Below are 13,665 nucleotides of genomic sequence, written 5' to 3'. Positions count from 1 at the left end.
GCAACATAATAAGAGCAGAAAAAGCACAAAGTCGTTGAGTTTTGCCTATAGGTTTCTGTTTATTTTGTTATTATAACGATACACAGGCCGACGATCCGCTCATCCTCTCTGGGATCCAAAGCACCAAAACGTCTGAAGCAAATAATTTAACAAGAGTCGCCATTAAAGCTATTAAGGGGGTATGGGCAATGTGCTCAAAAATAGCAGCAGGAATATGGGAAAAAAAAGATCCAACATACGCCTATTTACAGTCAAGAATGCACATTGCATAGGCTACTCTGTATATATATATATATATATATATATATATATATATATATATATATATATATATATATATATATATATATATATATAGATATATAATATATATATATATATATATATAATATATATCTTATATATAGGATATCCTATATATATTATATCATATATATATATATATATAATATATATATATATGGAGGGGGGTAATACTTTCACAGAAAAAATACAGCCTTGAAAAAGTTATGCCCATGATCTGGTCGAAGAAATATTTTAGATATTGATATGCTATATACACCGACCAGAGGCTGGAATAAGAGCTAAACGTTGTCTGCTGATGTTTTAAACAAATATGTCTATACGAACAGTAGATTAAAGACAAACGGGGAGCCGTGATAAATAGGACATATTCAAGACCAGCATATAAATGATTATTCTAGAGTAGGCCTTTTTGTCGGAGGGGGTGAAACCGTCTAGAAATTGATCGCCGCCACGCAGGGTGATAAGAAAATGGCGACATTACCGCTCACCCCCTCTTATTGAAGGCCTATTTTCTTCCACTGTCCACGTTTCTTTTTTTTCACATTGCACTGTTGGTGATATGGGCTCCTTTTTGGGGAGACAAAACGGTTATGCCCACGATTACCATTCATTCAATGAGACCAGGAGAAGAAGAAGAAGGAGGAGGAGGAGGCCTCCATGGCGCTGTCCTGTGACACGCTTTCTGCTCACAACAGGGGGTTTCCAGAGAAGTACTGCAGGCGATCTCGGCTCAGCTTCTTCTCCTTCATTCTTCTGTTCTGGAACCAGATTTTAACCTGGCGGTCGGTGAGGTTCAACATTCGGGAAAGCTGGAGCCTCTTCTCCTTATTTATGTAAACGTTGAAGAAGAATTCCCGCTCCAGCTCTCGAATCTGAAACTTTGAATAGGGACACCGCTTCTTCCTCGTTCGAGGGACGCCTGAATGGAGAAAAACAATATTATTGAAGAAAGAAAAGAAAAAAAAACGTAAGAAGATTGACCTGAGAATGCCATCGTATTTTTTGAAATAATAGAGTGCAGTGCTGAGGTGGCAATAGGCTCGCCAGGTGCTGGAAATCCTGCGTGAGTGGCACTGGCAATGATAACATTCCTGCCCACATTCATCAAGCGAAGTGGCTGAGGCTATCAGATAAACCAGCCATAAAGAGTGCTAAATATCCAAAATAGTTCGGAGGGAATAATATCAACTTACAGCCTCACTAAGTACGTGTTTATCTGTTACGAATACACAATAACAGAAAGTATTTTCGCCACGTTCATCTGTAGCTAAACCAAACAATTTGCACAATCTTGTGGCAGCGGATGCATTGCCTGTTGTCTGCAGCGGTCCACCCTGTGCAGACCCCAGTGGCCCTATCACTCCTTATCAAACAGGTGACCGGGGAACTAGATTTCTTTTATTGTGCAGTGGGAGCGAGTATGCAAGGGGGACAAACACAAGTCTGCGATTTTTATCCACGCCAATGGAGGAACTGCGCGTAAACTAGCAAACATTGTACTCTATCAAGCTTTAATTTTTGTTCATATCTAATATTAATACAGGTTTACAGACAGACAGACAGACAGACAGACAGATAGATAGATAGATAGATAGATAGATAGATAGATAGATAGATAGATAGATAGATAGATAGATAGATAGATAGATAGATAGATAGATAGATAGATAGATAGATAGATAGATAGATAGATAGATAGATAGATAGATAGATAGATAGATAGATAGATAGATAGATAGATAGATAGATAGATAGATAGATAGATAGATAGATAGATAGATAGATAGATAGATATCTAATGCTCTCGTGTCTTTTGCGCTCAATCCCTGTGCTAAAGATAATTCACAGGACGCCAAAAGCAATGTTCTGCCCAATTGGTTTTTACACACGACAGCCCCAACAAGAAAATCCCTTAAAAAATGACCAACGCAAGTTCACGATCAAAGTTAACATTTGTCACAATAGCTCTCTCTTAAAAAATTTCACAGACTCTCGCCACAGAGGCGTCTGTGTATAACATCCCCCCACGTTTTTTCCCCCTTTTTTCAAAGCGCTTTCCCCGTCGTAAAAATTCTTCCCGTTGCAAGAAAGAGCTTTGTAGGGTTATAATAAAATCCTTTGAATGCTTATAAAACTCCACATAAAATCTGACCGACAAAACACCGGGCTAGTCCCCTTAACCTTCCCCCCCTCCCCAGCTTTACAGCTTCGGTTGTACCTACTCGAGTGGCTGCTCTTGTTGGCGCTGCCGTCCTTGGCTGGGGCGGAGGAAGACGTGCAGGAGCCTGAATTCGTGTGTTCCTCCTCGTCGTCCGAGTCCTTCCCTGGCTCCGGGGCTCCGGGAACAGCGGCTGTGGCTTGCTGCTGCTGCTGCTGCTGCTGCTGCTGTTGCTGCTGCTGCTGCTGTTGTTGGGAGTCGCTTTCCAGCTTCCCTCCCTCGCCCTTTTGTAAACAATTGTCTGACTGATTGTCCGTGCTGCTGCAGTACGCCGTCTCGAAAAAGCGATCGAAGCCTTGTGGGAGGACGTTGTTCTTCCCCACGCCGGCGTAAAAGCCCGTGGAAGGGTGATTGGAGCCCGGGTGGGGATGGTGGTGATGGTGGTGGCTGTACACGCTCTCGTTCTTCATGAGCATTTCTGTCATGGTGGATTGTGGAAGACAGTCTCTATGCACCAGATCCTCTCCCGAGTAGCACGACGCGTAGTTGCTCCTGTGGTGCCATTTGCTGGCCGGGTCCAAGCCGTACGAAACTTCCCGCATCGGCTGCACTTGAGACAGATTCGTGGAGTAAGGGTAGCTGATTTGCCGGGAGGGGGCCTGCGGAAGAAACGAGGAGACGGCCGAAAACTCGGGGACGTAGTAGGTGCAGCTGGGGAGGTAGATGTTGGACGCGCAGCCCGTCCTGTCCCCAAACTCGGATGTCCGGTCCTTGCGCGTCTGGGAGCAGAAGTTTCCCAGATTCACCGAGTTAAACATGTTTCTCTCTCTCGCAACTCGGCCACTATAGATAGATGTTTTGGATTCGAGCTGCAGCAGAAGGGGAAAAAATTTGGGAAGGCGAGATGACGCGCAATCCGTCTAAGTCGCCCCGCAGACACGTGATCGAAAGTAGATATTGTCATATATCAATTTGGAAGAGTTGGATGTGTAGGAGTGGTTGGCTTTAGGTAGATCGAGGAGGTTCAAACGAACAATTTCCAAACGCCACAGGCGCACCGAGCAAACCAGTTACAGATTCTTGTTTGCTGGCTTATGACAATTAGTGAGAAATGTGCAGCGTGTGTGTGTGTGTGTGAGTGTGTTTCTCTGTGTGTGTGTGTGTCTGTGTGTGTGTGTGCGTGTGAGAGAGTACGTGTGTGTTTATGCCTTTAGGCTAGTAGGCCAGCTAAAGAGTCAGGGCTTCTTAAAAAGGCAAAGCACAATTTCTAGAGTGCAATCAGGGGCAGACATTTCATAGTTTTTTGAGGGATTATAAAGGTAAGGTTACTATTATTATTATTATTATTATTATTATTATTATTATTATTATTATTATTATTATTATTATTATTATTATTATTATTATTATTATTATTATTATTATTATTATTATTATTACAGACTTCTATTATAAACTTTATCATCATGTTTCACAAAGAGTGCATCAAGAAAACACATTAAGCAGTCACCCTATGCGCTCATTCATTGTCCCACTGTTTTAAAGGCAATAAATACAATGTTACGCATTTGCTCCTCAATAAAACTTACATGCTTGACTTTCTTTACACATTCTTTACACTGTCCTGTTAATATGTTGGGGATCTTTTAACAAGAGTTATAATATTTGATGGTATCGTTTTCTTAATAGTCGTCAGTGCTGCCTGCTGCACACTTGACTGTGAAGGAAACGCCAGCCATCGAAATGAAATAACCCAGCAGGAACTCGCCAACAATCGCATCCACTCTGTCTCTAAATGAAAGTGCGTTTGTTTCTCGGTGCTGAGGTGGTTGGTGTTTGGGGTTTGTTGGCTGCAATTATATGCCAAGTTAAAACCGCGTCTAGGCCATGCGCAACGTGTACGCTGACCGCACAAGATAAAGCAGCAGGACTACTCTCATTTTCCCTTTTGACTTTGAATCTTAACAGAGTTCACGGAGGCCAGATGTGCGATCCGCCGGCCACCCTACGTCCCTGGAATTCCTGCAAAGGAAAAACAAAGCACCGGTGGCACCCATGCGAACACGGGCCGCGCATCTGCCATCTCCTGATGACCAATGCGTTCTAGTTTGCACAAACACAAACTTTACATGCGGGGGAGGAGGGTGCACAAAGAGACACCACAACTGACACTGCTGCATTCAGTGTTAAAGCCCAGTTACACTGACGATACATCACGCTCTAGAAATATCATTATAGATATCTATAACTGCTGTACTTTATTTGACCAAATCAAATATTTTGTGGGGTGCATTTGATGTCTAAGAGATAATAATCAGATTGTGAAAAGTGGTTTCTTTCTTATAGGTTTCTCTCTCCGGCACTTATCATAAAAGAAAAAGAAGGATTTGATGTTTTCCTTCATTTCTCACATATATGTTGACATTTATCAGTGGTTGACAGACGGACACACTTTTAAAAAACTCCCATAAAATGCGAGGTTTGGAGGGGAAGAGGGGCAGCTGCGCGTGATTTCAGACTTTTAATTGTACTGCTGAGCCCCATCTTTGAGTCTTTATAGACTGATACAGTTACAAGGCGAAATTAATACGACGCCCCATTGTTTCTGATCACAGGGAACTTCCTAAACAGACTCTTAAATCCTAACCCAATAACAGCCTTTCCGTTGAACTCGCCTGACACACGTGTTGCTGAAAAAAATCTGGTTAGACAGACAGTTTCTAGATTTTATCATTAATCTTTTTTTCTGATTCCCAATAGTAAAAGGAAGAGCAAAAAAACAAACAAAAAAAAAAAACCCATCGTGGCCAAGATGTGAGCGCTGGAAACTTGAAGCCGTATTTGTTAAAAACGTGGCAATGGCATTAGCTTGTTTACTACCCCCCGCAAACAAAAGGTTGTCTCACATGATGCATCCTGCATCCAAGTACAAAGAAAGCAGACAGCTGCCCAGACACAGCACTTGAATTTGACCACTAAAATCTTCTCTACGTCCAACCATAAAACCCCGAATGGCTGCAGTAACGCTAAATCCCCTTTGTTCCATAGAAAACCATTAACGCGGAGAATGAGAGGAATTCGGATTTCAGTAAACTAAGAAATTCTTTCACAAAAAAAGAGGGCAAATCGCCTAATTTTAAACAAGTTTCGCAACTTTTTTATATATTTACAAAATTGGCGAAATCAGACCTATCGATTGTCAAATATATGTCTGAAAATTTCACGTTTTTGGCGTGTGCGCAACGCTCTGAACAATGTAACACAAATACTGCAAGCTATGACGAGCTCTAAGAAGAAGCAATACTGCGAGTTTTGTGCTCCTCTGAATTCACAGCTGCTGATCTACTTTTTCGTGGGTCCAGATCGTCGGGCGTATGGAAATATTTGCGTAAACATATTGGCCTTGTGACTCCACAGGCAAAACGCATGCTGCTACATTGGCTTCTGTAATTGCACAACAATGAATTGCGCATGAAAACGTCCTTGCCTTGCTGCACTGCGTTAAATACAGCAATTAAACATACACATATATATATATATATGTATATATATATATATATATATATATATATATATATATATATATATATATATATATATATATATATATATATATATATATATATATATATATATATATATATATATATACACGGTTGGTAATTGGTAATTATTTTTTTAAACTGAAAACACTTTCAATATTGAATCCTGCTTGTAGTAATTTCTATGAAACTAATAATAGTGTGTAGATCAACAATAAAATCTGTTTTTTTTTCTTCTGCAGGCGGCTAAAGCACCAAGACAGACAGACAGACCAAAACAATATTGTCAATTCATTTCTCCTTCATAATGTTTCCAATGATGCGTATTAATGTGGCATAAATAAGTAATGCCTGGTATGAATAAGCAATGCAATCATAAAAAATCGAAAGTTAGGGCCTCTTATCAAGACAAGAAGAGAAGGGGAAAAGGGAAAACAATTTCACTATGCGTGCTAAAGAGGAGTTGATGTTTTTAAAAGTCTGGCACCCAAGCACCCCTCTTGTTTTCAAGTCGCCGCATGTGTCATGGTAGAATATGACCATTACCTGGCAATATCCGATTTCGGAGGGTTTTAAAACACCGACTTTTCTCGCCTGGGCGCACTCAGACCATCAGTCAAAGAATAAAGCATCAGCATGTGTTTATTTCTCTGGTGAACGAACTCAGCGAGCAGTAGGACCCGGGAATGTTTGATTACGCTGCACCAAAAAATGAGCAGGGGATGTGGCAGGAGGTTTGCAGGCAAAGTTCTCCTCAGCTGACTTTATCCGCAACTTGTGCTTCAAGGAAGCAGCTCCCTGATTAACAATATCGTGAAAGTATGGAGTTCAAGAAACTGTCACGATAATTTGTTGACTGCTTTTTGCCGTGCGTTCCCGTCTTAAATATCACAGTTGAAGCAGTAATTTTAACGACGTGCGTCTGAGGAATTTCGGCTGTGTATCGCTACCAAGCACCATAATTAAAATTGTTAACCTAGGTGTCACCCAGAAAAGCTAAAAAAAAAAAAAAAGTGAAAGAAAAAGAATGACGCTCTTAAATATTACAATGTTTAGGCTGTGCGGTTATAAATCCTTGGCCAAATGATACAACCCTCACACATGCACACCAACGCACTCACACTGAGCCAAGTTCACCAGGACGCTGCTACAACCCCGCTGAAGTCATGGCTAAATGTGGGAAGCCTTGTGTAATCATATCACCGTTCCCTCACGGCCCAGAGAAGTTTAATTGGATGTAAGTCGGGCAGTTAAATTCAGCTGCGAGTGCTGCAAACTGTTTCAAGCAACACTAAAGAGGCCTCTTTTTTTTCTGCAGGAAATCTTGCGTTTGGACAATGAACGCATCACGCCGCAGCGCATGTCGTGGCAACAGTTGCAAACAATACAGAGGCGCGCATTGCTGTTCCATTTGGAGCGATCTCCAGAGCGTATTTCACATTCAACCACACAGACATAAAGCTTTCACAACAATGTGTTAAGTTTTTTTTTATTGGAAGTATTAAATGATTTCACATCACAAGGAATCACCCCGCGTAGGAACTCCCAGGCTCCTGCTCTGTTTTTATTTAGACGTCCCAGGGAAGAAAAAAAAAAAGCCTGTAAATGCTCTAAAGCGGCAACAAAACAAAACAAAAATAAATGTGTATGTGATTGTAGACGGGGGTGGGGGGTTTATAAGTCAACTTTTGTGAAATATTTGTGCCAGTTGATGCAACTGATGAGTATTTTTGCACTGCATATTCCAGTCTTAGGCCTGTCGCATGCAGATATAGTTAAATATATATTTTTAGGCACGAACTGAGTTTCAGGCTTCACACCCTTTAACTGCACTGTACATCCTCTTGAAATTCAAAATAGTTTATTTTTAATAGGCGGAAAATTTGACATGCATATTAAGCAACCGACTGCAACTCTAAACTAATATACTATAGGTGGATTTTGGAAATCACAAAATATTCAGTTCAATTCGGTTTATCTATAGCTCCATTTCACAAGGTGAATAATCATACAGACAGATTGGTACACCGTCAGACATTTTTAGAATTTTAAATGATCAGCTCACGTCTTTTTTCTTTTTTTTTTTTTTTTTTTTTTTTTTTACTTTTTACTTTTAAATTGTGTGCCCAATCAACAGGCTCTGTATAATTTGTTTTAATTTGTGCTGTAATCAATTTACTTTAAATCTATAAATTAATCCCCATCGTTTTAATAAGCTTGTTACACGGGGATGATCATACCCTTGATCATGCGACAAACTGAGAGGTTAAAAGCCCGTTTTTAAACTGAGACTAAGTCCGCTCAGGGTGGATCTTTTTGCATCAAAGAGTCAAAATGTATTCTTTTGGTCGCTGGATACGAATGGCGCAAGATGTGAGCTCTAAATAGAAGCTCCGCGCTTGGAATCCTTCCGATATAACTAAAAAGGGCTTCCTTGCTTGTTCAGAGTTATTGCTTGCTCTGCAGACCGAGTCGCAGTCATTAACGCTGCACCAATAGCTAAAAAGAACACTAAAAAAACACTATTCGCTGATTCTTTTTTGTTATTTTTATTCTAAGATTGTGACTATTGCTGCGCCACACGCGCACTGAAACGGCGCAAATCCATTTGGAACAGGTGACGCTAAACGTGCCTTCACATATGAAGTAGCTTTCAGCAGGTACCGCAGATTAAAATGCCTCCCCGCATATTTAACCTTCATCGTTGCGTGGAGGCCCAAATGCGTCTGGCGTTCGACGAAATACTCGATTGCTCTCTTTTTTGCTTGTGCTTTTTTGCTTGTCTCTTTTTTGCTTTGCTTTTGCTTGCGATAGACGCATTAAACTATTTATTCTAAACACAAAGACAACTTCCATTCGGCTCACATCTCGATTCAAAACGCATTTCCATCAGAAACAACCGGACGGGGAAGAACCGCGCTGCTTTAGTGGCGCCACGGAAACCCTCGTGGCCCACGTTAGGGTTAGTTGTGCGCCTGAAAAACAAATTAATAGGACGCCACGTTTCAGGATAAAAGCGAGCTCATTGAGAGCTCATTTCAAATCACTTTGAAATCAAACGGAGAGGTAATGCGACATAATCTCCGACGTTAAGTATTCTGCCTGTCCTCTATTTGTCACATTAACACTCTTTGAAACACGGCCATTCTCGCACTCCTGCCCACGCTGCTCCACTCGCTCACACACAGACACACAAACAAACAAACACACAGTCTCTCTCTCTCTCTTTCTCTCTTTCTCTCTCTCTCACTCACACACACACACACACACACACACACACACACACACACACACACACACACACACACACACACACACACACGCACACACGCACGCACCACAACCCAAACAGAAACACTTTACCAGGAATAACACGGCTTTCTGTTTCTCTGGCCAGCTTTGTACCATAAATGGAAGACGGGGCGGCGGGGGACGTAGACTGCATGCCACACAAGTTCTCTGCGAAGGGCACTGTGGAGCTCACTGACCTTTGGGACGCGGAGACTGGCCGCCATAAAAAGATTTAGCCAGTCTCAAAGTCAAAAGTGCTCAAGAGCAGTGAAAGAGAGATTGTAAAAACCTGCAAAGCCAACTATCCGAAGGTCATGCGCAAAGAGAAGAGATAACCTGCTTTTGGCGAACTACTCTTTCTTAATTCCCTTTTACCGTTTATTAACAAAAAAACATGGATACATTTATAATTTCTTTAATCTGTTACGTTGTTATCAGCCCGAAAAAGAGAGGATTGTTAAAGGAAAGCCGTTCTTAGTGTGCGCAAAATGTTTCCAGCGCAGGCCACAGGAAAAAAAAAAGTCACGAATAACATCATCAGATACTCGCGTTCACAGAGAAATATGTTCAACCATTTGGCTCCGATCAAAGACCTCACTGCCAAGTGTTTCTGTAACAATAATCCAACCGATTTATACACCATTACTGGCTGCAAATTAAACCAGCGTTTAATCGCAGCGGGGGAAACACAATGACGCTGTGCTCAGCTTGCTTGGACGCCCACGCATTCCCCCCCTCAAAATCCAAACGCATTCGGTTAAATAAATTATGTTAATTGTTTGTGTTCAAGACCTGAATTCATTAGTTTACTGGATGGTAATCTGTTGCTGTTTGTTGAAAATCACGACAACTGGATCATCTGTTTTTTCCCCCCTTCCTCGCCTTCTCCGCATCAGTAGCTCCGTTTAAGGCATTTCTCAAGTTCAAAAGCACAAAGACGCAGATTGTGGAACCGACATTTCTGGAGTTCGCGCAGTTTACATTCGGTTTAACAGGAATCAGTGCACCCGATTTGTGGCCAAGTTTACAGAGAAGGCGTGTTTCCAAATAACAGAAGAAGTGATGCCACATTCCATGGTTTGTTTTGAATATTGTCATGTCATGTCTCTTACAAGTTCAAGACGGTAGCACACAGAGGTTTGACACCAATGCTGTGCTGTCTCGATGATCAAATTCAACAAATTAATTAAAAAGAAAACAATGAAATGTCGCCCAATATTACTTCTACATCTAAGTTCATTACACTGTGAAACAAGCGCAAATCGTCTCTCAGTATCAGATGGTGCAGTTCTTTTTACGCACGGATTTATTTCCCATTGCTGAAAGGAATAATTCAAGTTTCTTGCTAGAATATGCCTTTACACGCCTCTTAAATATCTGAGTAGGGGAGTGAAAGGATAATTCAGCTCATCTTTAATCCGAAGCATAAGTGAGCACAGGGAACTCCTTTCTTTTTCCTCAAAACACAAACCCATAGGATTACATTCATTCTCATATCACATTTCCCCATCAAACCTTATAAAAACAGCGCGATACAATTGAAAGACTAATAGATATGTATCATGGCAATTCAATTAAACCAGAATTTTCAGATTGTATAGACATTTTGATCGTTAATATTATTAATAATATTATTATTGTGCATCTCGACCCATTGTGCCAGCACTCCTGAATCGAGACAGCCCTTTTCATTTGTTTTCATCAGGATGAAATTTGATCGGGATGAAATTTTATGGATTTCACACTTGTGCGTCAAGGTAATTGCGCAATGCAATGCTGAATTTATTGAGTGGTGTTCCTGTGGCTTGCAGCAAACACCCAAACTGGAAAATGCGGTTTAATGCGATGTAAGACGCACAACTTTGAGAGGTTGCGACAACGGAAGCACGACAAATTGTAAAACTACTGTAATACAAAAAAAAACTTTAATGGGACCTTTATTATAATGCATAGCACTGCTAGAAAGAAAGAAAACTACTAATTTCATTTATAATTGATGTGTTGGTATAAGAGAATATGTTGACGTTCGGCGATTTGGTTGCAGAAGCAGTTTTTCACAGTTCACTGCAAAGACAACATCTGATCTGAACACACGAGACAGCACGACGTTTTTCGTGCAAACATATATCACTTAACTGAGACTGCAAAGCTGCTGCAGACAAACGCACCAACGCTCCGTTAGTTAGCTGACAGAAAACACTTCTCAGCCAATGTGGCTTTACACTTCACTAGCAGGAGAGCCGTGTGGATCATAGAAGCACTTATATGATATAAACCTATGTAGTTTTAAAACTCTAAGAAGTAACGTTTTGCCAGTGTTATTTTTATTAAAACCCATGTTTAGATATGTAATTATCACGCGTTTAAATCGCTCACGCAAACCGCTGGAATGCTCAAGTAAAATAAAGGCCAGTCCAAGAGGGCTTACACATATATGGAGCACTGGGGTGTAACCCTATTACTGGTTTACAGAGCTGTTGCGTGTTTAGCTGCGACGTTATTGGCTTGTAGCATAACAGTGACACTGATCAGGTCAAACTTGAGGGGTTTTTAAAAGGTGAAATGTTTTCTCTCTCTCTCTCGCCCTCTCTCTCTCTCCCACTCTCTCTCTCTCTCTCTCTCTCTCTCTCTCTCTGAATGCAAAAGTGGATTTCCAAAAAGTAAGCATTAAAACTCAATGCAACATAGGGTGTACAATTTAAACCCGGCGGCCATTTTGCATGGCCATTTATATAAAAGCTACCCATAACCTACTTTTGCATTTCTGGCGGCCATAATAAAATTAAATCAAGCTGTGTGGGCTCCCTATAGAGCATTCGTTTGAAATCGGGGCGCAACACGGCAACAAAACACTCAAATACCTGAAGTTGTCCCGTTAATCTTCAGATCTGCATAGCATTATTTTTATTTTATTTTTTTAAGTTCTATGTCAGGTCTAATAAAACAATCCCACCAGAGAACCAGATTTTTTTTATGCTGAGTATTCAGAGAGGCAGCTTGCAGTAACAGACTGATGTAACACCAATAAACGTTTCAGTATTCTGTTTATTGAAGACCTTACGCATATACATTCATATCAGTATTACTTTTACAAGACAACGTAGCAATCCTCGCAAGCGCAAAGGAAGGAATGCAATGGGGGTGGGCGACATCATGAAAGGTACGATCATGGACAACTACTACACTAAAACAGAGTCTATTTAAATGTCCAGAATGGTAAAAATAACAAAATCTTACTTTTTTTCATATTCATTCTCATTGTCGGCCTATACCCCCCCCCCCCTCCAGCCCCAGCCCCAGCCCTTACAGTCACAAACTGGCTATTTATATATATGGAATGCGGTATTGTACAAGACGATCGGTAACATAAAGCACTATTACATAGCGATGAGGGATCCTCAAAATAGGATGCTAATAATGGTTATATTCTCATTTTACAAAGTTATACATGAGGACAAGGTAAGGGTGGAGATAACACTGCAAGTACATTGTGTTGGCCTAAGTGGCTCCCCGTCCCTGCAACAGAATAATAATATTAATAATAATAATAATAATACATTCTTTGAAGGCGTTTATTTCAAAGCTTTTTAGAATTGCCATTTCTTGATTTGTTCAACACAGAAAAAGGTACAAAAAGTCACCTACAGAAAAAGTGTCCCGAAGAACACGAGTTGTAGCACTTTCACATCAATAACATGCTGCACACATTTTATTTAGCTTACTCATAATACAGAACATATAATACACTCTGGTCACCCCCAAATCGAAGGGGCAACACATTTGGGAGGCCTGAAACTTTTTTTTGTTATTATTTTTATTTTATTTTATTTATTTTATACGCACTTTTGTCGCATTCTGAGCACCAATAAGTTTCGGAAATGCTCCTTTTGGCCTGAATGCGTATGTCCGCCCATTGAGTAACTTATAGCTGGCGGATTAAGCTAAAGTGGCACGAAATAATTTCGACTGTTAAATCCCTCAATTTAAGTATCACTTTTGAGCTTTCCCTGGCATGACTCTGGACTTTTTTTAAAATGTTATTTATTATTATTGTAGCCGTTCCAGAACCGTTTTCAAACGATGAAAACTCAGGATACCCTCAGGACTCAGTGGTTTGTTTTTGAGACAAATTGAGAGGTAATAAAAGCAGAAGTTTAAAAAAAAAAAAGACAGAAAGAAGAAAGAAACCTGTTCGCACGTGAAAAATACATTTTATATCTAAATTAGTTGCTTAGTCTTGCCTTTGCACTGTCAAGGACCGTGAACGTGCACAAACAGAAAATAAACCATGGGAATCGCTCCTCTTAAGCAACAAATCACAAGATAGGGCGCAGAAAACAGCCGGTGTGGAAATTCTTCCTCGCCAGA

At 40.6% G+C, this 13,665-nt stretch overlaps 1 protein-coding gene across 1 annotated transcript; it reads right to left on the bottom strand.

The window, feature by feature from the left end:
• Positions 1-458: 458 nt before the first annotated feature.
• On the bottom strand, positions 459-3,564 carry hoxc11a (homeobox C11a). The gene is made up of 2 exons (XM_036137902.1): positions 2,529-3,564; positions 459-1,225 (listed from the first exon to the last, which is right to left on the bottom strand). The coding sequence occupies exons 1-2, from the start codon at positions 3,280-3,282 to the stop codon at positions 993-995; spliced, it is 987 nt and encodes a 328-aa protein (XP_035993795.1). The 5' UTR covers positions 3,283-3,564; the 3' UTR covers positions 459-992.
• Positions 3,565-13,665: the final 10,101 nt, after the last annotated feature.

This window comes from Fundulus heteroclitus, chromosome 1, assembly GCF_011125445.2.
Source record: "Fundulus heteroclitus isolate FHET01 chromosome 1, MU-UCD_Fhet_4.1, whole genome shotgun sequence".
Classification (NCBI taxonomy): Eukaryota; Metazoa; Chordata; class Actinopteri; order Cyprinodontiformes; family Fundulidae; genus Fundulus; species Fundulus heteroclitus.
The sequence above is the reverse complement of the archived record's forward strand: the minus strand, read 5'-3'. Positions and strand labels throughout refer to the sequence as shown.

Coding starts and splice junctions, on each gene's coding strand:
- hoxc11a (XM_036137902.1), bottom strand. CDS start 3,282: ATGTTTAACTCGGTGAATCTGGGAAACTTCTGCTCCCAGACGCGCAAG. Junction 1,226..2,528: donor CAACAAGAGCAGCCACTCGA/GTAGGTACAACC, acceptor TTCTCCATTCAG/GCGTCCCTCGAACGAGGAAG.